Source organism: Schistocerca nitens, chromosome 4, assembly GCF_023898315.1.
Source record: "Schistocerca nitens isolate TAMUIC-IGC-003100 chromosome 4, iqSchNite1.1, whole genome shotgun sequence".
Taxonomy (NCBI): Eukaryota; Metazoa; Arthropoda; class Insecta; order Orthoptera; family Acrididae; genus Schistocerca; species Schistocerca nitens.
This window is the reverse complement of record NC_064617.1, coordinates 868,626,810-868,648,464: the sequence shown is the minus strand read 5'-3', so window position 1 is coordinate 868,648,464 and position 21,655 is coordinate 868,626,810. Positions and strand designations below refer to the sequence as shown.

At 38.9% G+C, this 21,655-nt stretch overlaps 1 protein-coding gene across 3 annotated transcripts in view; it reads left to right on the top strand.

Moving 5' to 3' along the window:
- LOC126253341 (DNA topoisomerase 2-alpha-like) overlaps positions 1–21,655 on the top strand; it is a 183,945-nt gene that overhangs the window by 157,483 nt on the left and 4,807 nt on the right. For all 3 annotated transcript variants that reach the window (XM_049954608.1, XM_049954609.1, XM_049954607.1), the window contains 3 exons: positions 39–178; positions 12,897–13,016; positions 13,110–13,228. In XM_049954608.1, coding sequence (XP_049810565.1) covers positions 39–178; positions 12,897–13,016; positions 13,110–13,228 — 379 coding nt within the window. The remainder of the gene's footprint in view (positions 1–38; positions 179–12,896; positions 13,017–13,109; positions 13,229–21,655) is intronic.

Below are 21,655 nucleotides of genomic sequence, written 5' to 3'. Positions count from 1 at the left end.
AAGATCTGCTACTAATAATGATGTGATGTGTTTTACAGTGCCGAAAAAACTATTGACGTCAGTGACACCGACAGTGAATTTGAGGTAGAGGCAAAAAAGAAAGCAGCTAAACCAAAGAAGAAAAAGGTAGTTGCAAAGGAGTCAGATTCTGACAGCCCGTCGGCAGGCCAGCCTCAGAGTAAGAATTAAATGCAATTACGTTATTTGAAAACTTCATTTTAAGATACAGCTCCTTATACCCCACACCATTTGCATTTTATTTTCAGTTTACAGGATTTACTTATGATAAAAATTACTGTAAATGTAGTTGATTCTAGTATGTGGCAGGAGATAGTGGCCTGAAATTATTAAATTGCTCCAGTACCAATACAGTTTTCGAAGACTTTAATCTTAACAAGAGAAATGTGCAAAAGGTGTAACGTTGCACAATATGTTGATTGAGTGTTGGAGCAAATAAGCCTTCTTTTCACTTGTTTGTACAGTCTTAATATTTTCTTTATCTTCAAAGAGTATTGCTATTTGGCAACTTTATAGTTATTTGCAGTTTATGGTTGTGATAGGCAATGAAAAACCAAATCAATATGCATACCAGCTACAGCTGTTAGCAGTTGAACAGTTTTTGGTATAACTTTATCAACACTGGATGTCGGTGCAAGCAGATTGGTATCTACTAGGGTACTACTGCAAAGGAGAGTCATAGACATTATTATACTTTACCACACTTCATGTGCTACACATTCACAAAAAGGCTGACTTGGAATCTGCAAGCAGTATTTAATCAGTTTCGCTTGGTTGAATTTGAATTCTTGACTTTGACTAATAGAATTATAAAACTTTTTCCAACTCGTAGCAGGGATGGTACAGCAACTCTTAATATATGATGAAGAAACAAACAGTTTTGGTTGCAGGGTTGTAATTATTATTTATTTAATAATGATGCATGTTGCCTGATTCAGGCATCTTCAGATTGGCTGGTGTAACGCGCATGGGATACTGAGCATACAAAGAAACGCCCGGTACAATTTGTGTAGTCCAACCATGAGCATCTACATCTCCAGCATATTTATATGGCGACAGATCTGTGTAGGCGTGGTCCTGTTTTGTATCCATGTCTCAACAAGAACATTGTGCAGTGTTTCCGAATATTGGATAACGGCAATTATTTTCTTGTGAGGGCAATTATGTATTGGGATGCTTTGTATGCTCTGTATCCCATGTGCCTAACACTGAAGATGGCTGAATAGGCGAAAAGTGTCATTGGTAAACAACTACTAATTATAAACCTACAATAAAGACTGTCAATTCTTTACTGGTTCTTGATTATTAGCATAAACCTTTAGTGTTATGTGACGTAAGTTATATAATAAATCAAAGCATAATTTCTAATGTCTTTTAAGGAAATACACTCGTATGAAACCTCATTTACGATATGAACTGGATGTAATGCATTTTTGACACTGGAACTATGGTTCCCAATTAGTAAGAATTATATTTTCCTTGCAGTTTATTCGCCAAGTCATTAAGAAACAGAATCCAGAAATTCGTTAAAAAAATAACTACTAAAGAGTTTTGGTGTTCAGAAGATTCTTTGATTTAACTTGCATGGACATCATTCTTTGTAAGTGCTTAGATAGTCTACCCGTTACTTATCTGTAGTGGTGTTTTTGCAGTCAGTGCAATTTAAGGGGGGGGGGGGGGAAGCTGCTACAGGAAATAAGCTACCAGAGGTAGTTTAATGTGATAGGGAATCCACTGTTACAAAAGTAGCATAACATTGTTTTAAAGGATGATTAAAGGTAAATTAATGTTAAAATGTAGGCTCAACCACCTTTCACAAAATCAAAAGTGCTGAAATTGGCACGTTTCGAAGGAGTAAGGCTCCATTATCAGAATTATTCTAAAAAATCTTATCAAAGTGGTAAAGGTGCAAAAGGGGGGGAGAGAAAAAATTAACCTTGTAACACTAAATTGCACTGGGAACATCATTTGTCAAGTCTGTAAAATGAATTGGCATATGCAAGCTGTGAATACAGGCAGCATCTCAGCAACATCTGTTAGGGTCCATGGTCCATATACCTCCAGGAAAAGACACACTCAAATACAAACACATATGTAGACTTAAAACCGTGAGCGCATAGTCAAGAAACCAAACACTCTCTCAACAGTGTTGAAAGATAGTGTACACTCCATATCGATGCTAAGAGTTCAAATCTCATTACACATTTGAATTTTATCAGTATTATTATCATTAAAATAGCTAACCTAAGACTTTTAATTTTTTTATATACAGAGTGAGTCACCTAGCGTTACCACTGGATATATTTCGTAAACCACATCAAATACTGACGAACCGATTCCACAGACCGAACGTGAGGAGAGGGGCTAGTGTAATTGTTTAATACAAACCATACAAAAATGCACGGAAGTATGTTTTTTAACACAAACCTACGTTTTTTTAATGGAACCACATTAGTTTTGTTAGCACATCTGAACATATAAACAAATACGTAATCAGTGCCGTTTGTTGCATTGTAAAATGTTAATTACTTATGGAGATATTGTAACCTAAAGTTGACGCTTGAAACCTCCGACGTCAGTTGCGTGTTGTAACAAACACGGGCCACGGTCGGCAAGCAGCTGCAACATACATCGCGTTTCTACAGAATGATCTGCCAACGTTGCTCGAAAATGTCCCACTGCAAACGTGTCGACGTATGTGGTATCAGCATGATGGTGCACCTGCACATCCACAATTAACACTTGACCCTTGACAGGATGTTCGACGGGCGTTTCATAGGACATGGAGTACGCATAAATTGGCCAGCCCGTTCTCCTGGTCTTACACCTCTGGACTTCTTTCTGTGGGTACGTTAAAGGAGAATGTGTACCATGATGTGCCTACAACCCCAGAGGATATGAAACAACGTATTATGGCAGCCTGCGGCAACATTACACCAGATGTACTGCGGCGTGTACGACATTCATTACGCCAAAGATTGCAATTGTGTGCAGCAAATGATGGCCACCACATTGAACATCTATTGGCCTGACATGTCGGGACACACTCTATTCCACTCCGTAATTGAAAACGGAAACCACGTGTGTACGTGTACCTCACCCCTCATGGTAATGTACATGTGAGTCAGTGAAAAAGACCAATAAAAAGGTGTTAGCATGTGGACGTAATGTGCTGTTCCAGTCTCTTCTGTACCTAAGGTCCATCACCGTTCCCTTTGGATCCCTATGTAATTCGGTGCTCTCCGATACACACGATCGAACAGCGGAGGAGTGGTGCTCAAGCGTCAACTTTAGGTTACAATATCTCCGGATGTAATTAATATTTTACAATGCAACAAACGGCACTGATTACATATTTGTTTATATGTTGAGATGTGCTAACAAAACTAACGGGGTTCCATTTAAAAAACCGTAGGTTTGTGTTAAAAAACCGTAGGTTTGTGTTAAAAAACCGTAGGTTTGTGTTAAAAAACCGTAGGTTTGTGTTAAAAAACCGTAGGTTTGTGTTAAAAAACATACTTCCGAGCATTTTATTATGGTTTGTCTTAACCAGTTACACTAGCCCCTCTCCTCATGTTCGGTCTGTGGAATCGATTCGTCAGTATTTGATGTGGTTTACGAAATATATCCAGCGGTAATGTTAGGTGACTCACCCTGTATATACACTTCTCTTGTAATCTGTCCGGTGAACATATTTTCACATTTCCCACCATGTGTCGTAATCTCCAGCTGTTCGAGTAGATCTGATTTTCTCCCTTTATCCTGTACACACAAAATTCTAAAAAAAGAGTGCCCAGTTTTATGTATGTGCATAGCTAGAGCCACTTTTTCAAAATTAAAAAGCTTTAAAGTGTCTCTGAATTCCTTGTACCTCAACTTGAAGAAGCTACCATTCTGATTGACATAATTCATTTTGTAATAGTTACACTGAATTTTGTAGACACCAGCTTTATAATATTTGTCAACCCCTGTTTTAAGTTATTACTCAATATATATCATGATGTGTTTTTGGTTGAAAATGCAGCTTCAACTTTAAACTGCTTAAAAATGTTAGCTACATTCAGAGATAAATTACTAAAATACAGAATTTTGACACTCTTTAACATTCCAGATGGCATTCCAGTTTACTATCGTGCAGTTTCTTATCTGTTCTATGTTTTCATGATATCCATTAGCTCTGTCTTGCTGTCTTATAGTGTTCATCATTATCATTCTATTCTGTTTACTCGTTGGGACTTAAGCACTAATTACGAGGGAGCATAGGGTGGCGAGCTTTTGGCCATTTAGATGACATGTTGTTATATATCAAAACATTTGTTGTTGTCAACTTCCTGTATATTTCGAAGGCTCACCTACTATCTTGCTCCTTGATATTTAAATCAAGGCATTGCTGTTCACCATTATTTCCTTGTTCGATATGGAATTCAGTTTTATTGTTGAGCTGATTGGAGCCACCTTACTTAAATACAAGAGATTATCTCAACAAGAAATTCCTGACTCTTTGCAGAATGTTCTTTAAAAGTAACTAATTCTCTTTTAACTGTAAATTTTACGTACAAAGAGACAGACTGGGTGTGAGCTCCATCATATCCAGAACTATAGTGGCCATTATTATTAATCATCTGGAAAAGAAAATTTCCATTAATGTGGAGCATCCTGTCAGTAAAATATTGTGATGCAAGTGCTATTTTTCTTAATAGATTGAGAGAAAAGGGGATTGTGGTAATTGTTGATAAATTTAATGATTTGAGCGATAAAAGTGACTTCACTGTAGAACAAGAAAAGAGTGGTGAACTGCAATTCCTTGATCTAAATATAGTGAAACAAGGTGGTAGGCACACCATCAAAGTGTATAGTGAGCCGACAGTGACAAATGTTTTTGGCAAACAATAGCGCTCGCCTGCAAAATGAGCAAAAACTTTCCACTCTTCAGTTTAGTAAATAAAACATTAAGTCCTAATGAGTAAATGGGATAGAATTACTGAGCTGAATATTATAAGACAGCTAGACAGAGCTGACGGACACCATGAAAACATAGTAAATAAATTAATACGAGGGTCATTCAATAATTAAAAATACAAATTGGTCTGGGGAAAAACTGTTAGTAAGTCAGGTTTGGTACTTTTATGAGTTTAAGTAGCATCATTGGGATGAGCCCTGGTCAGCTGATGTGTTAGCAGTGTTTTGTTCATAACCTCAAAAATACTTTTCAAGATGGCGAGTCCTCTTGAAATGTCCACATTAGTTTGAACATAGTTCTGTTATTCGTTCTTTACTTGCTGAATGTGAGAAAGCAGTGAATATATGCTGTAGAATGTCTAAAGCCTATGGTGAAGGTTGTATGAATCGTGCAAATCTTTACAAGTGGGTAGAGCAGTTCAAAAAATGATTGTCACTCAGTGACTGACGAACACAATTCTGGCCGACCAGTTGCAGTTTCAACACTCTCACTTGAAAGTCGAATTGATGACATTATTTATGCCAACCGCGATGTGACTGGAAATGATAGTTGATAAGGTTCAAGTTAGTACTGGTACAGTTCATAACATTATTTGTAACAAGCTGAAATACCGCAAAACTTGTGCAGGGAGTTGATGCGGCTTCACAAGGAGACAAGATTGAGAGTGTGCACAGAGCTAAAGGAACATTATGAAAGAGAAGGTGAGCACTTCCTCAACAAAATATTAACATGTGATGAAACTTGGGTTCACTATTATGAGCCAGAATCAAAAAGACAAGTCATAGAGTGCAGCACACCAGCTCACCTGTCAAGAAAAAAATTCAAAACCTAAGCATCAACAGGAAAAGTCATGTTAACGGTGGTTTGGGATGTTGAAGGTCCAGTTTTTTTGTGATTATCTCGAAGGGCAGCGTACAATGAACAGCCGATACTACTTGGATTTGCTTTTAAACAATGTGAAGCCAGCCATGAGAGGGAGACAACGTAGATCTCAGAGGAGAGGTGTGATTCTGCAGCAAGACAACGCACATTCTCATATTGCTCAACTAACCCGTGAAACCACCGACAAAATAGGCTGGGAAGTACTGCCTCATCCCCATTACAGTCCTGATTTAGCACCTAGTGATTTTCATTTGTTTGGTGCACTGAAGAGGTTCGAAGACAACCAGGACGTGAAAAAGCTTGTGGGGAAATTGGTTCAAACATAAAGATAAAGAGGTCTTTGCAGCCGGAATTAAAAAGCTTGTAGCCTGTTGGAACAAGTGCATAAATGTTCAAGGGGTTTATGTTGAAAAGTAGAAAAAGTATTGTTTTGTAAAAATAAATGCTTGTTTTTTCCAGGCCAATTTGTCTCTTGAATTATTGAATGACCCTAGTACATAAGAAGCAGTGCACACAAGTGAATTGCAATTCCACACACATTACAAGTCAAGATTCTGTACTTCAGTACTTTGTCTCAGAAAGTAGTTAGCATTTTAAGCAGTTTGAAGTCACATTTTAAACCGATAACTGATTATGATATGAATTCAGAAATAATTTAAAACAAGATTAATAAATATGATAAAGCTATAGTTGAGTCAGCTTAAGCTGATCCCTGACAGTTGCAGCAAACTGGGTGCTGCAGCTTCACGGGCCTACCTTCAATCAGTAATGTAACACTATTTTGTAAATGTCTACGTGGCACTGCACTGCCTCACTGTTGCCACAGCTCCGTAGACGGCTATTGTTTTCGCCTGCAGCAGTTAGCGTTTCTCAGTTGCAAGCTGAAAAACAGTGCTGTGAACTCTCAGGGATCGTCTTAACACCATCTCGACTATAGTATCTGCAAAATTCAATGTAACAATTGTAATACAAATACAGGCTGGTAGATCTTTCAAGTTGAAGTACAAGGAAACTTGGAGATGCTTTAGAGCTCAATAATTTCGAAAAATTGGCTGTAGCCATGAACATTCATGAAACAGGCAACTCTTTGTTGGGAATTCTGTATATACAGCATAAGGGTTGTAAAGTAGTACTAATGGAACAGTTACAGTTATGATACGTACTGGGGAAAAGAAAATACATTGAATGATCAGTTTACAACAGATGCAAACAGCTTCTTTGAAAGTTTGGAGATCTATTGGAATTTATTGGTTCAGTTTTTTATGATACAGCACAAAATTGGACAGGTCAAGAAAAGTTGCAATAGTACATAGTATGAGCAAATAATGGTTGTATTAAAATTAGATGCTTATTCTTCAAATTTAATTTTCAAGTAACCTTTTTTTTGGTTACATATTCAGAAATTCTTTTACAGAATAGGAACAGAGCTTTGTTATAAATTTAATTGAGATATATAGCAATATTTCTTTCCTGTGGTATCTTATTGTGCAGTATTACACCTATGTTAATTATGTTTCTCTGATAGGCTGTTCTGTCCTGATATATTTCTGGTGTATATTTCATATCTGTATGGTCAATAGTTGCATATATTTTTATTCTGTCGTTGCCTGTTTTCAAGAGGTTGTCTCTGGTGAACAAGATAGTTTCATAAATGGATAAACTTGGAACTTTCAAAACATAAAAAGAGATTTACAGGACTCCATCTTTTTAAGGCCACAAATTATTCGTAGAGCTCTTTTTTCTATTCTAAACACTTTTATTCTGTGAGTTGATCCCACATCTAAGCAATGAGTGGAACTGCACACAGTATGCTGGCAATACTGTTTTTGACTTCAATATTATTAGACGGTAGCACATGGCTTAAAGTTTCCTAGATAAGTTATTTGTGTGTGTGTGTGTGTGTGTGTGTGTGTGTGTGTGTGTGTGTGTGTGTGCACACACTCCGCTTTAAATATTGCTGAACCCACATATCCAAAAAAAAAAATTGTGACAACTTTTTCTAGGAGATCATTTTTTAATTGTGCATAAATAGACATTTGATTAGATGGAGGAAATGAGTGAAAGTCCACACACACAGTTTTTTCAGTATTTACAATGAGTTTGGTTTTGAAGAAGCACTCAGAAAATCTTTCCATAGAACTTTCTGCTGTTGACTGCGAGGTTTCTTGGCTTTATCCTGTGCTGGTGTCATAGGCAAAGGGAATAGTTTTTTGGAGATTCATGTATTCAACACAGTTGTCCACATAAATCAAGAAGAGTGGTGGACCTAAGATTGAGCCCTGCAGTACGTCATATTTAATTGGTAATAGACTAGAAAGGAAGGAGTTGCTTCTTGTTTTATTCTTAGTGTTTAATTCATATTGAAGTGATACCTTCCGCCTGCAGTTTTTCAGGTACAAACACAACCAGCTGTCTGCTATACCTCATACTTCTCGTCTTTCTAATTTTTCAAGTGGATTGGCATGGTCCAGGATGTTGAAATCTTTTCGACGGGTCTAGAAATATACATGCAACTAATTTATGTTGATCAAGAGATTTTTAAAGCACAATCTACGAAAATCACTGTCAGTGCAGATTTAGACTTTCGAAAACCATGTTGTACAGTAAGAGAAGAATATTTAGTTATGAAACTTAAAAGGCTGTCATAAAGTTTTTATAGAATTTTAGAGAAGGAATTTAACTGTGACACAGGTTGGTAGTTTGCTGTGTTAAAACAATGGCAAAACTTTTGCTATTTTGAAAATATCCGGAAACACAGCGGTTTCTAGAGATAGTTTGAAAATTTTTGCCAGCAGCTTTGCTATGTGGCGAACACATGCTTTTAATATGAAGTCAGGTACTTCACCAAGGCCACATGACATTTTATTCCTTAATTATTTAATTTTACGTATAATTTCATTGGGATTTATTTCATAAACATACACTATGTGATCTAAAGTATCCAAACACTCCCCCAAGAACATACATTTTTAATATTAGGTGCATTGTGCTCCCACCTACTGCCAGGTACTCCATCTTAGCAACCTCAGTGGTCATTAGACATTGTGAGAGAGCAGAATGGGGCGCTCCACAGAACTCATAAACTTCGAACGTGGTCAGGTGATTGGGTGTCACTAGTGTCATACGTCTTTGTGCGAGATTTCCATGCTCTTAAACATCCCTAGGTCCACTGCTTCTGATGTGATGGTGAAGTGGAAACATGAAGGGACACATACAGCACAAAAGCGCACAGCCCAATCTCGTCTGTTGAGACCGCCAACAGTTGAAGAGGCGCATAATGTGTAATAAGCAGACATCTATCCAGACCATCGCACAGGAATTCCAAACTGCATCAGGATCTGTTGCAAGTACTATGACAGTTAAGGAGGAGTTGAGAAAATTTGGATTTCATGGTCAAGCAGCTGCTCGTAAGCCACACATTGCGCTGGTAAATGTCAAACGACTCCTCGCTTGGTGTAAGGAACATGCACATCGGACAATTGAACAGTGGAAAAACGTTGTGTGGAGTGACGAATTACGGTACACAATGTGGTGATCCAATGGCAGGGTGTGGGTGTTGCGAATGCCCGATAAACGTCATCTTCCAGCGTGTGTAGTGCCATCAGTAAAATTCGGAGGTGGTGGTGTTATGGTGTGGTCATGTTTAACATGGAGGGACAGGCCTACATTGTTGTTTTGAGAACCTTCTTGCTTCCCACTGCTGAAGAGCAGTTCAGCAATGGTGACTGCATCTTTCAGCATGATCGAGCACCTGTTCATAATTCACAGCCTGTGGTGGAGTGGTTATACGACAATAACAGCCCTGTAATGGACTGGCCTGCACATAGCCCTGACCTGAATCCTATAGAGCGCCTTTGGGATGTTCTGGGATACCAACTTTGTGCCAGACCTCACTGACCGACATCGATACGTCTCCTCTCGTGCAGCACTCTGTGAAGAATGGGCTTCCATTCCTCAAGGAGCCCTCCAGCACATTATTGAACCTATGCCTGCGAGAGTGAAAGCTGTCATCAAGGCTAAGGGTGTGCCAACACCATATTGAATTCCAGCATTACTGATAGAGGGCACCACGAACCTGCAAGTCATTTTCAGCCAGGTGTCCGAATACTTTTGATCAGTGTGTATATGGGGGCATCCTAGATTACCAATTTGCTGGGATGTGTGGGATCAGTCCTTTACAGTTTATTTGAATGAAGTCTTCAGCTAGTGAAGTGAAGTGAAGTGTTCATTGAATTTTGTCATGACTGATTTAGAGTCTGGCTTTTGAGCCCTCTAATGTTAATGATTTTTTTTAAAAAAACTGAGCTACAAGTTTCTTTCTAACTCTTGACATTGAGCTCATTTTGTTAGATGAGTTCCTTATTCCACATAATTTTTGACCCTCTGACTGCTCTAGCATAGATTCTTTTGTAGGATTCAGTATAATCTGAAAATTCTTGTGTAACTGTATTTCTTACAACAAAACTGCAGAAATATGCCTCTCACTGGAAATTTTTATGCCTTTATTTACCCATTGCTTACTGTTGTTCAGTTTTACTGTTTTTCTTTTGGAAGCCACGTTAAAACAATATAGATAGATATTCTGAAAACTCGTGTACATGCTATCGACAGTGCTCTGAATGCAGATGCTTTCCCAATTTTCCTTAGTCAGTAAGAAAATAAAAATTCTGATGTTATCTACCTGTTGGCATTTATGTGCACAGCACACGGCAGCCTTGCCTCATTCTAACTATAGCCCATGTTCAGTACTCTACTTGTGAATTTGTGACTTGTACCTGATGTGAATATTTGGTTAATGATGGCATATGTACGTTCTGTTAATCTTGTTGCACAGTGTATTGTGGGGATCCTACTGAATGTGCTGGTTATATTTATAAAAGCATCTCTGGTACTGTTGTCTTTTGAAATTCAGTATTGAAATTGCCACAAAGCACTACCTTCATATGTAACGCACTGATTTTGTTCAGCAGAACCTGTAGTTTGCTCATGAAGACTGGCAGATTTCCACTTGGTGCTCTATATATGTTAATAATTATGAAATAAAACTCTGGCAGCTTAGCAATGAAAAGTTTGAAGTCTTTCTTTCTTTCTTTCTTAAATATAAGAACTCTTAGCTAAAATGACTTGCTAATGCATATTCTGAAACTGAAGTTAATATGAAATGGTTTCTGATTCCTTATCTAACGGCATTTCTAATACAACACTTTATCTTAAAAAGTTGTCAGTGTCTTACTTGTGTGTGGCTTTTGCTTGCTTGTGGCAATCAGTAGGTGAGTTAACTTCTGGAGCGTGTACAAGTTTTACTTTATTCACCTTTGTCCTCTTTGCTTTAAACCTTTTCGTAATTTGTGTTTGAATGACGACTTGATTGATTGCTTCTTGCCTATTTAATTTAAACCATTTGCGCCCCCCCCCCCCCCCCCCCTGCTCTGCTGCTCTGTATTCGCAAATTAGGATCGTGTAACAACTTCAATCCCTTTTGTTTCATTGCTATTGTTTCCTCATTACTTATCATTTTCAAACCATCTGTACTTTGCATTGCATCTATTATTTTTCTAATAATCGCTCTTTCAGGTCCTCGGAACTGACACGACAAATATAATTAAGCTAAGGACAGTCAATGATCACTTCAGTGTGGAAGCACATCACACTCGAACTCCGGGAATCAGCAAAATGGACAAAATGCTGCGAGTAATCGGGATAATAGGTGATGGACAAGTAGAGAATTCGGGTCTGACTGAAGGCGTGCTAGGGTAGGCCATGCAGTTGCAATGACTGCTACATCCAGATGGTACAGTGGTCATCGTATCTGCACAGTAAGCAACAGACCTGGGTTCAAATCGCAGCTGGGCACAAATTTTCAACTTTTCCCACTGATTTAAATCAGTGCCCACTGACAGCTTGTGTCATTAATTGCTTTGTGTCTGTTGACATCTTGTTTGTCTCTCTTTTTATGTAGTGGTAGGATTAATGCTATTTTCCACTCTTTAGGGATATTTTCATTTTTCCAGATGTCCCTCAAAAAGCAAATGGTGATCATTTATAATGTCAGATTATGACAATATAAATAATTCTGTTGCAGTGTAGTTATGTAGCTTTGTTCGTCGAAAATCTTCGAATTTAACTATTGGAACCGGGCAGTTTAAGAGCCTCTCAAAAACTTTGATAATAGTTTCTTGGCTATTTAATCCTATTTTGTGTTTTTCGACTTCGAAACAAGTACTTGGTGATTGATACCCGTTACGTATATGTTTAAAAGGGTGGTATAAATTTTCTTTAGTTATTCATAAAATGTTCCAGACTAATAACAGACTGCAACTCCTCATAACCAAGTCTTGCAACTACCATTCACCCCGAGTCAACAATTCTCTCTGATTGACCGAACACCAGGCCTTATATGGCTTATTGGCAGTGTGTGATTTTTACAATATTATTGTAGTAATGACTTTTTGTAATTTGTAGTGGGTATAAACTCGCACAAATGAATTTACATGTGAGAGAATGATCTACAAGAGAACTAAGATGTTGCAGTGTACACTTCTCAAGTGACCATCAGAAGCACAAACTTAGTCACCAAAACAAATACACTCCAAAATAGACAGTTTCTGGTAGGGAAATAGCTGAAGTTTGTGGTGTGGGATTAAGGGAGGGAGATAGACTACATTATCTGTCTGTCTTGCCACAAAATGGATTGCGAGTCTTGTCTTCAGTTCTGCTCACAGCTTTAGATTTATGTAGCTTGTAGGAGAACTTATGTGGAGCTTGGAAGAGGGAAAGCTGTGTGAGAAGTCTGTGGAACATGATCGTCTCAGTTGCATCCTGAATATTGAACGCAACAAATACTGAACATAACTTAAGGATACTTTGTGTTATAATTTTCTGTTAACTTCAGGTTTATGTAAATTATTTCACTAATCTACATGTATTACAGTTATATAAATTACTGCTGTTTGTGGCAAGTTGGAGTTACCTACATTTTTGTCATCATAGTAGCCTGTGTGCCGTTCTCAGAATCCTTTATCATCTTATTTTTCAGAGCAGAGAACTTCAGATGACATGTTTGACTCACTTATGCAGTCAGGCTCGACTGATAAGCCTTCTGCAGAGCAGATGGAATTATCACATTCAGATGATGACAAGAAGAAGAAGAAGAAAGGTAAGAGTTCTACAGTTCTCTTGTAGGAACAAGAAAGTCAGGTCTGTACTCTTGATAATGTTGCTAACAGTTATCATTTTATATGACTCAAAGGTCCAGCTAAAAAGAAAGATACGACACAAAAAGCTCCAAAGCAACCTCGACCAGCCAAGAAGAAAAAGAAGAGCCTTTCAGGGTCTGATTCAGAGGATATGTTTGAGCCAAAGAAGAAGGTATGTTATTCAGTTCATCCCAAGTTGTGCATGTATGTTATTACCCAATTGTCCTAGTTCTGATTACTTGCGTTGTATATGATGTCTGTTTAAAAACTTCTGGAACTTTGTACGCAAAATTTTTGCTGGATCCCACAGAGTACCCTCTGCAAATTTTCATTTATCTCGTCTATTCTTGCAAATCTTCGTCCTTTCAACAGGGTTTTCAACTTTGGAAATAAAACAAAGTCCGCTGGTGCCAGGTCTAGAGAGTACTTAGGATGAGATAGCAGAGTGGTTTCATTTTTGTGCAGCAGTCGCGCACCAAAATCTGATGAATGTGCAGATACGTTATCATGATGCAAGAGCCATGGATTGTCTCACCACATTTCAGGCCGTTTCCTTCTCACATTTTCTTGCAGGCATTGGAACACATCCCAATAGTACTATCGATTAACAGTTTCTTCCTGTGGCACAAACTCATAATGAACTAATCCTTCAATTTTGGTCTTGGAGAATCTTTCCCAACCCATTGTGACGATTGAGTCTTGGTCTCGACATCATAACCATAGACCCATGTCTCATCGCCAGTTATGATTCTCTTAAGGTACATCTAGTTCTCATTTGCGCTATCGAAAAGCTCTTCACAGATTGCGAGGCAATCTGGTCTTGACTCGTGAGCCGTAGGATGAACTTGACAGGAACACGATGCATTCCAGGATGTCAGGATTTCATGTTATGATCCAACTGAAATGTTACGCTCTTCTGCAATATCTCGGACAGTCAGACTTCAATTGGCATGCACAGTTTCATTGACATTCCTGACAAGAGCATTGTCGGTAGACATCAAAGGGCGTCCTGAACGAGGCGCACCTTAATTTCCGTCCAGCCATTTTTAAAACCTGTGAACCATTCGTAACACTGATTATAGCTTAAGCTCTCGTCACCGTAGGCTTCTTGCACCATTTGACGTGTCTCTGTAAAGGTTTTCTTGAGTTTTCACATAAAAGTTAATGCAGACGCGTTGTTCCTCTAACTCTGCCATCTCAAAATTCGCGAACTGTGTGACACAACATTCTACTCAGTACAGCACTGAAAAATAACTAACAGCCATACAAAAAGGTAATTTCCAGCAGTTAAACATTAAATACAGGTCTGTGCAGTGATGTCAACTGCATTTCGCACCAACACCCATCGGCATGAAATTACGAATGTTTTGGAAATTTTTGAACAGACCTCATATAGTGGCATTACTTCTAAAAGACAGTCGTCACTTGCGTATCACATACTGATTATAATGATGGCTTCTTCCACCTCAGGAAGTCATTGACTATGGGCCATATGGTAACTGTATAGAGCATAGAGCAGCTCTGGACCCACATATTCTTTCACATGTTCAGTTATATGTTGCAATCACACATTGCTTAGGAGTATTTCTTCTAATGGTCATTTATTCCTTTCTGACTTGCCATGTACCAACTTAAGGATGTTCTTGTTAGAAATGTTATGGGCCTTCATGACACCATGCTTGTTGATTAGATGGTGTCGTTTCTCAGTTTTCAATAATGATCAAGCATATATGCATGTTACATTTCAGGGAATCTTCCTTCCTTTTCCACTGTTCTCTCTATGTACAATGTTCATCTGTAGCTTGAGCTACATGATTTGTTTGGTGAGATGAGTCTGGCATAAGTACCACATGACCAGTTCTTGAAGCTGATGTTTGGTGGTTGTTGCCTTGATGCAAATAGCTTTGGCATTTTTGAGGGCTTTGCTATTGGTAAGCTGGGGCCCTATTCTATATCGTTCATACTGATCGGCGCAGTAGGTTAGTTTCGGTACTGTCGCCATTTTTGGTTCTATATCCGAATTTCCTATTCAGTAAGCTTCCGACACCTATTACGGAACGGTCATCCAGCCGATTTTTCAACAACTGTACCGAGAGGTTTTGGATTTCGGTATAGCCCTGACAGTTGGTTAGCTATGGTTTATTTACACCTATAATTTGTTATTTTAAACATATTGAGCAGTTCTAGCTTTGGATTTAGTGATTGTGTTGCTAAAGAATCACAACAGGACATGTTCCGTTGGAAAACGAGTTCATAATAGACTACTTACCTTTTATAAGAAATATGGTTAGGTTTGGTTGTTACTGTAAATGATAACAACATTAAAAAATCTCAAAATACCTGTTGTTTTTATGCAATTAAGAGTTTAAAGATCATTAAATATCAAGACATTGGCTCTGCTTACGTATATTACATGAGTGTTAGTTAAAATTACTATTGACTTTGTGTACTCTTTTCCGCATATGTTTTACTTATTAATTATCGAAACGTGTTTAAAACTTCTAAGTAACAATGCCAAGGAATTTTGTGAAGTCTGATAGAGGAAACCTTCCAAAATTTAATTCATTTGTGGCTTATGCCCGCATCATTTGTCAACTAACTCAGCCAGCATCTCTCTCGAACGGAATTACATAAAATAAAGCCTCCTACAGCATGCGAGTTGAAGTAGCAAATTTGCTAAAGCGGCAAACTGCTGTGGCAAAGGGTGTAGGTTTGTATACCACTGAATACACTCTTTCTCATATATATATGAGGCAACAGTTCGTTGCGAAAGCTTGAATTTTGTGTGTGTGTGTTTGTGTTCGTTAGTGTGTCTGTCGACCTGCCAGCACTTTCATTTGGTAAGTCACTCCACGTAGGAAAAAATATATCTAAAAACAAAGATAATGTGACTTACCAAATGAAAGTGCTGGCAGGTCGACAGACACACAAACAAACACAAACATACACACAAAATTCAAGCTTTCGCAACAAACTGTTGCCTCATCAGGAAAGAGGGAAGGAGAGGGAAAGACGAAAGGATGTGGGTTTTAAGGGAGAGGGTAAGGAGTCATTCCAATCCCGGGAGCGGAAAGACGTACCTTAGGGGGAAAAAAGGACGGGTATACACTCGCGCACACACACACATATCCATCCACACATATACAGACACAAGCAGACGTGTGTGTGTGTGTGTGTGTGTGTGTGTGTGTGTGTGTGTGTGTGTGTGTGTGTGTGTGTGAATTTTGAAGGTTGTATACCTGGAAGAATCCTGGAGATACTAAAAGGTATCAGATAGATTATATAATGGTAAGACAGAGATTTAGGAACCAGGTTTTAAATTGTAAGACATTTCCAGGGGCAGATGTGGATTCTGACCACAATCTATTGGTTATGAACTGCAGATTGAAACTGAAGAAACTGCAAAAAGGTGGGAATTTAAGGAGGTGGGACCTGGATAAAATGAAAGAACCAGAGGTTGTACAGAGTTTCAGGGAGAGCATAAGGGAACAATTGACAGGAATGGGGGAAAGAAATACAGTAGAAGAGGAATGGGTAGCTCTGAGGGATGAAGTAGTGAAGGCAGCAGACGATCTAGTAGGTAAAAAGACGAGGGCTAATAGAAATCCTTGGGTAACAGAAGAAATATTGAATTTAATTGATGAAAGGAGAAAATATAAAAATGCAGTAAATGAAGCAGGCAAAAAGGAATACAAACTTCTCAAAAATGATATCGACAGGAAGTGCAAAATGGCTAAGCAGGGATGGCTAGAGGACAAATGTAAGGATGTAGAGGCTTGTCTCACTAGGGGTAAGATAGATACTGCCTACAGGAAAATTAAAGAGACCTTTGGAGAGAAGAGAACCACTTGTATGGATATCAAGAGCTCAGATGGAAACCCAGTTCTAAACAAAGAAGGGAAGGCAGAAAGGTGGAAGGAGTATATAGAGGGTTTATACAAGGGCGACGTGCTTGAGGACAATATTGTGGAAATGGAAGAGGATGTAGATGAAGACGAAATGGGAGATAAGATACTACGTGAAGAGTTTGACAGAGCACTGAAAGACCTGAATCGAAACAAGGCCCCGGGAGTAGACAACATTCCATTAGAACTACTGATGGCCTTGGGAGAGCCAGTCATGACAAAACTCTACCATCTGGTGAGCAAGATGTATGAGACAGGCGAAATACCCTCAGACTTCAAGAAGAATATAATAATTCCAATCCCAAAGAAAGCAGGTGTTGACAGATGTGAAAATTACCGAACTATCAGTTTAGTAAGTCACAGCTGCAAAATACTAACGCGAATTCTTTACAGACGAATGGAAAAACTGGTAGAAGCGGACCTCGGGGAGGATCAGTTTGGATTCCGCAGAAATGTTGGAACACATGAGGCATTACTAACCTTAAGACTTAGAAGAAAGGTTAAGGAAAGGCAAACCTACGTTTCTAACATTTGTAGACTTAGAGAAAGCTTTTGACAATGTTAACTGGAATACTCTCTTTCAAATTCTAAAGGTGGCAGGGGTAAAATACATGGAGCGAAAGGCTATTTACAATTTGTACAGAAACCAGATGGCAGTTATAAGAGTCTAGGGGCAAGAAAGGGAAGCAGTGGTTGGGAAAGGAGTGAGACAGGGTTGTAGCCTCCCCCCGATGTTATTCAATCTGTATATTGAGCAAGCAGTAAAGGAAGCAAAAGAAAAATTCGGAGTAGGTATTAAAATTCATGGAGAAGAAGTAAAAACTTTGAGCTTCGCCGATGACATTGTAATTCTGTCAGAGACAGCAAAGGACTTGGAACAGCAGTTGAACGGAATGGACAGTGTCTTGAAAGGAGGATATAAGATGAACATTAACAAAAGCAAAATGGGGATAATGGAATGTAGTCAAATTAAATCGGGTGATGCTGAGGGAATTAGATTAGGAAATGAGACACTTAAAGCAGTAAAGGAGTTTTCCTATTTAGGGAGTAAAATAACTGATGATGGTCGAAGTAGAGAGGATATAAAATGTAGACTGGCAATGGCAAGGAAATCGTTTCTGAAGAAGAGAAATTTGTTAACATCGAGTATAGATTTAAGTGTCAGGAAGCCGTTTCTGAAAGTATTTGTATGGAGTGTAGCCATGTATGGAAGTGAAACATGGACGATAACTAGTTTGAACAAGAAGAGAATAGAAGCTTTCGAAATGTGGTGCTACAGAAGAATGCTGAAGATTAGATGGGTAGATCACATAACAAATGAGGAGGTGTTGAATAGGATTGGGGAGAAGAGGAGTTTGTGGCACAACTTGACTAGAAGAAGGGATCGGTTGGTAGGACATGTTTTGAGGCATCAAGGGATCACAAATTTAGCATTGGAGGGCAGCGTGGAGGGTAAAAATCGTAGAGGGAGACCAAGAGATGAATACACTAAGCAGATTCAGAAGGATGTAGGTTGCAGTAGGTACTGGGAGATGATGAAGCTTGCACAGGATAGAGTAGCATGGAGTGCTGCATCAAACCAGTCTCAGGACTGAAGACCAAGACGAAAGGATGTGGGTTTTAAGGGAGAGCGTAAGGAGTCATTCCAATCCCGGGAGCAGAAAGACTTACCTTGTTGTTGTTGTTGTTGTTGTTGTTGTGGTCTTCAGTCCTGAGACTGGTTTGATGCAGCTCTCCATGCTACTCTATCCTGTGCAAGCTTCATCTCCCAGTACTTACTGCAACCTACATCCTTCTGAATCTGCTTAGTGTATTCATCTCTTGGTCTCCCTCTACGATTTTTACCCTCCACACTGCCCTCCAATGCTAAATTTGTGATCCCTTGATGCCTCAGAACATGTCCTACCAACCGGTCCCTTCCTCTTGTCAAGTTGTGCCACAAACTCCTCTTCTCCCCAATTCTATTCAATACCTCCTCATTAGTTATGTGATCTACCCATCTAATCTTCAGCATTCTTCTGTAGCACCACATTTCAAAAGCTTCTATTCTCTTCTTGTCCAAACTATTTGCCGTCCATGTTTCACTTCCATACATGGCTACACTCCATACAAATACTTTCAGAAATGACTTCCTGACACTTGAATCTATACTCGATGTTAACAAATTTCTCTTCTTCACAAACGCTTTCCTTGCCATTGCCAGTCTACATTTTATACCCTCTCTACTTCGACCATCATCAGTTATTTTGCTCCCCAAATAGCAAAACTTGTCTACTACTTTAAGTGTCTCATTTCCTAATCTAATACCCTCAACATCACCCGACTTAATTCGACTACATTCCATTATCCTCGTTTTGCTTTTGTTGATGTTCATCTTATATCCTCCCTTCAAGACACCATCCATTCCGTTCAACTGCTGTTCCAAGTCCTTTGCTGTCTCTGACAGAATTACAATGTCATCGGCGAACCTCAAAGTTTTTACTTCTTCTCCATGAATTTTAATACCTACTCCGAATTTTTCTTTTGTTTCCTTTACTGCTTGCTCAATATACAGATTGAATAACATCGGGGAGAGGCTACAACCCTGTCTTACTCCCTTCCCAACCTCTGCTTCCCTTTCTTGCCCCTAGACTCTTATAACTGCCATCTGGTTTCTGTACAAATTGTAAATAGCCTTTCGCTCCCTGTATTTTACCCCTGCCACCTTTAGAATTTGAAAGAGAGCATTCCAGTCAACATTGTCTAAAGCTTTCTCTAAGTCTACAAATGCTAGAAACGTAGGTTTGCGTTTCCTTAATCTTTCTTCTAAGGTAAGTCATAAGGTCAGTATTGCCTCACGTGTTCCAGTATTTCTACGGAATCCAAACTGATCTTCCCCGAGGCCGGCTTCTACTAGTTTTTCCATTCGTCTGTAAAGAATTCGTGTTAGTATTTTGCAGCTGTGGCTTATTAAACTGATTGTCCGGTAATTTTCACATCTGTCAACACCTGCTTTCTTTGGGATTGGAATTATTATATTCTTCTTGAAGTCTGAGGGTATTTCACCTGTTTCATACATCTTCCTCACCAGATGGTAGAGTTTTGTCATGACTGGCTCTCCCAAGGCCGTCAGTAGTTCCAATGGAATGTTGTCTACTCCGGGGGCCTTGTTTCGACTCAGGTCTTTCAGTGCTCTGTCAAACTCTCCACGCAGTATCGTATCTCCCATTTCATCTTCATCTACATCCTCTTCCATTTCCATAATATTGTCCTCAAGTACATCGCCCTTGTATAGACCCTCTATATACTCCTTCCACCTTTCTGCTTTCCCTTCATTGCTTAGAACTGGGTTTCCATCTGAGCTCTTGATGTTCATACAAGTGGTTCTCTTCTCTCCAAAGGTCTCTTTAATTTTCCTGTAGGCAGTATCTATCTTACCCCTAGTGAGACAAGCCTCTACATCCTTACATTTGTCCTCTAGCCATCCCTGCTTAGCCATTTTGCACTTCCTTTCGATCTCATTTTTGAGACGTTTGTATTCCCTTTTGCCTGCTTCATTTACTGCATTTTTATATTTTCTCCTTTCATCAATTAAATTCAATATCTCTCCTGTTACCCAAGGATTTCTACTAGCCCTTGTCTTTTTACCTACATGATCCTCTGCTGCCTTCACTACTTCATCCCTCAGAGCCACCCATTCTTCTTCTACTGTACTTCTTTTCCCCATTCCTGTCAATTGTTCCCTTATGCTCTCCCTGAAACTCTGTACAACCTCTGGTTCTTTCATTTTATCCAGGTCCCATCTCCTTAAATTCCCACCTTTTTGCAGTTTCTTCAGTTTTAATCTACAGGTCGTAACTAATAGATTGTGGTCAGTCCACATCTGCCCCTGGAAATGTCTTACAATTTAAAACCTGGTTCCTAAATCTCTGTCTTACCATAATATAATCTATCTGATACCTTTTAGTATCTCCAGGGTTCTTCCATGTATACAACCTTCTATCATGATTCTTAAACCAAGTGTTAGCTATGATTAAGTTGTGCTCTTTGCAAAATTCTACCAGACGGTTTCCTCTTTCATTTCTTACCCCCAATCCATATTCACCTACTACGTTTCCTTCTCTCCCTTTTCCTACTACCGAATTCCAGTCACCCATGACTATTAAATTTTCGTCTCCCTTCACTATCTGAATAATTTCTTTTATTTCATCATACATTTCTTCAATTTCTTCGTCATCTGCAGAGCTAGTTGGCATATAAACTTGTACTACTGTAGTAGGTGTGGGCTTCGTATCTATCTTGGCCACAATAATGCGTTCACTATGCTGTTTGTAGTAGCTTACCCGCATTCCTATTTTTTGATTCATTATTATACCTACTCCTGCATTACCTCTATTCGATTTTGTGTTTATAACCCTGTAGTCACCTAACCAGAAGTCTTGTTCCTCCTGCCACCAAAGTTCACTAATTCCCACTATATCTAACTTTAACCTATCCATTTCCCTTTTGAAATTTTCTAACCTACCTGCCCGATTAAGGGATCTGACATTCCACGCTCCGATCCGTAGAATGCCAGTTTTCTTTCTCCTGATAACGACATCCTGTTGAGTAGTCCCCGCCCGGAGATCTGAATGGGGGACTATTTTACCTCCGGAATATTTTACCCAAGAGGACGCCATCATCATTTAATCATACAGTAAAGCTGCATGCCCTCG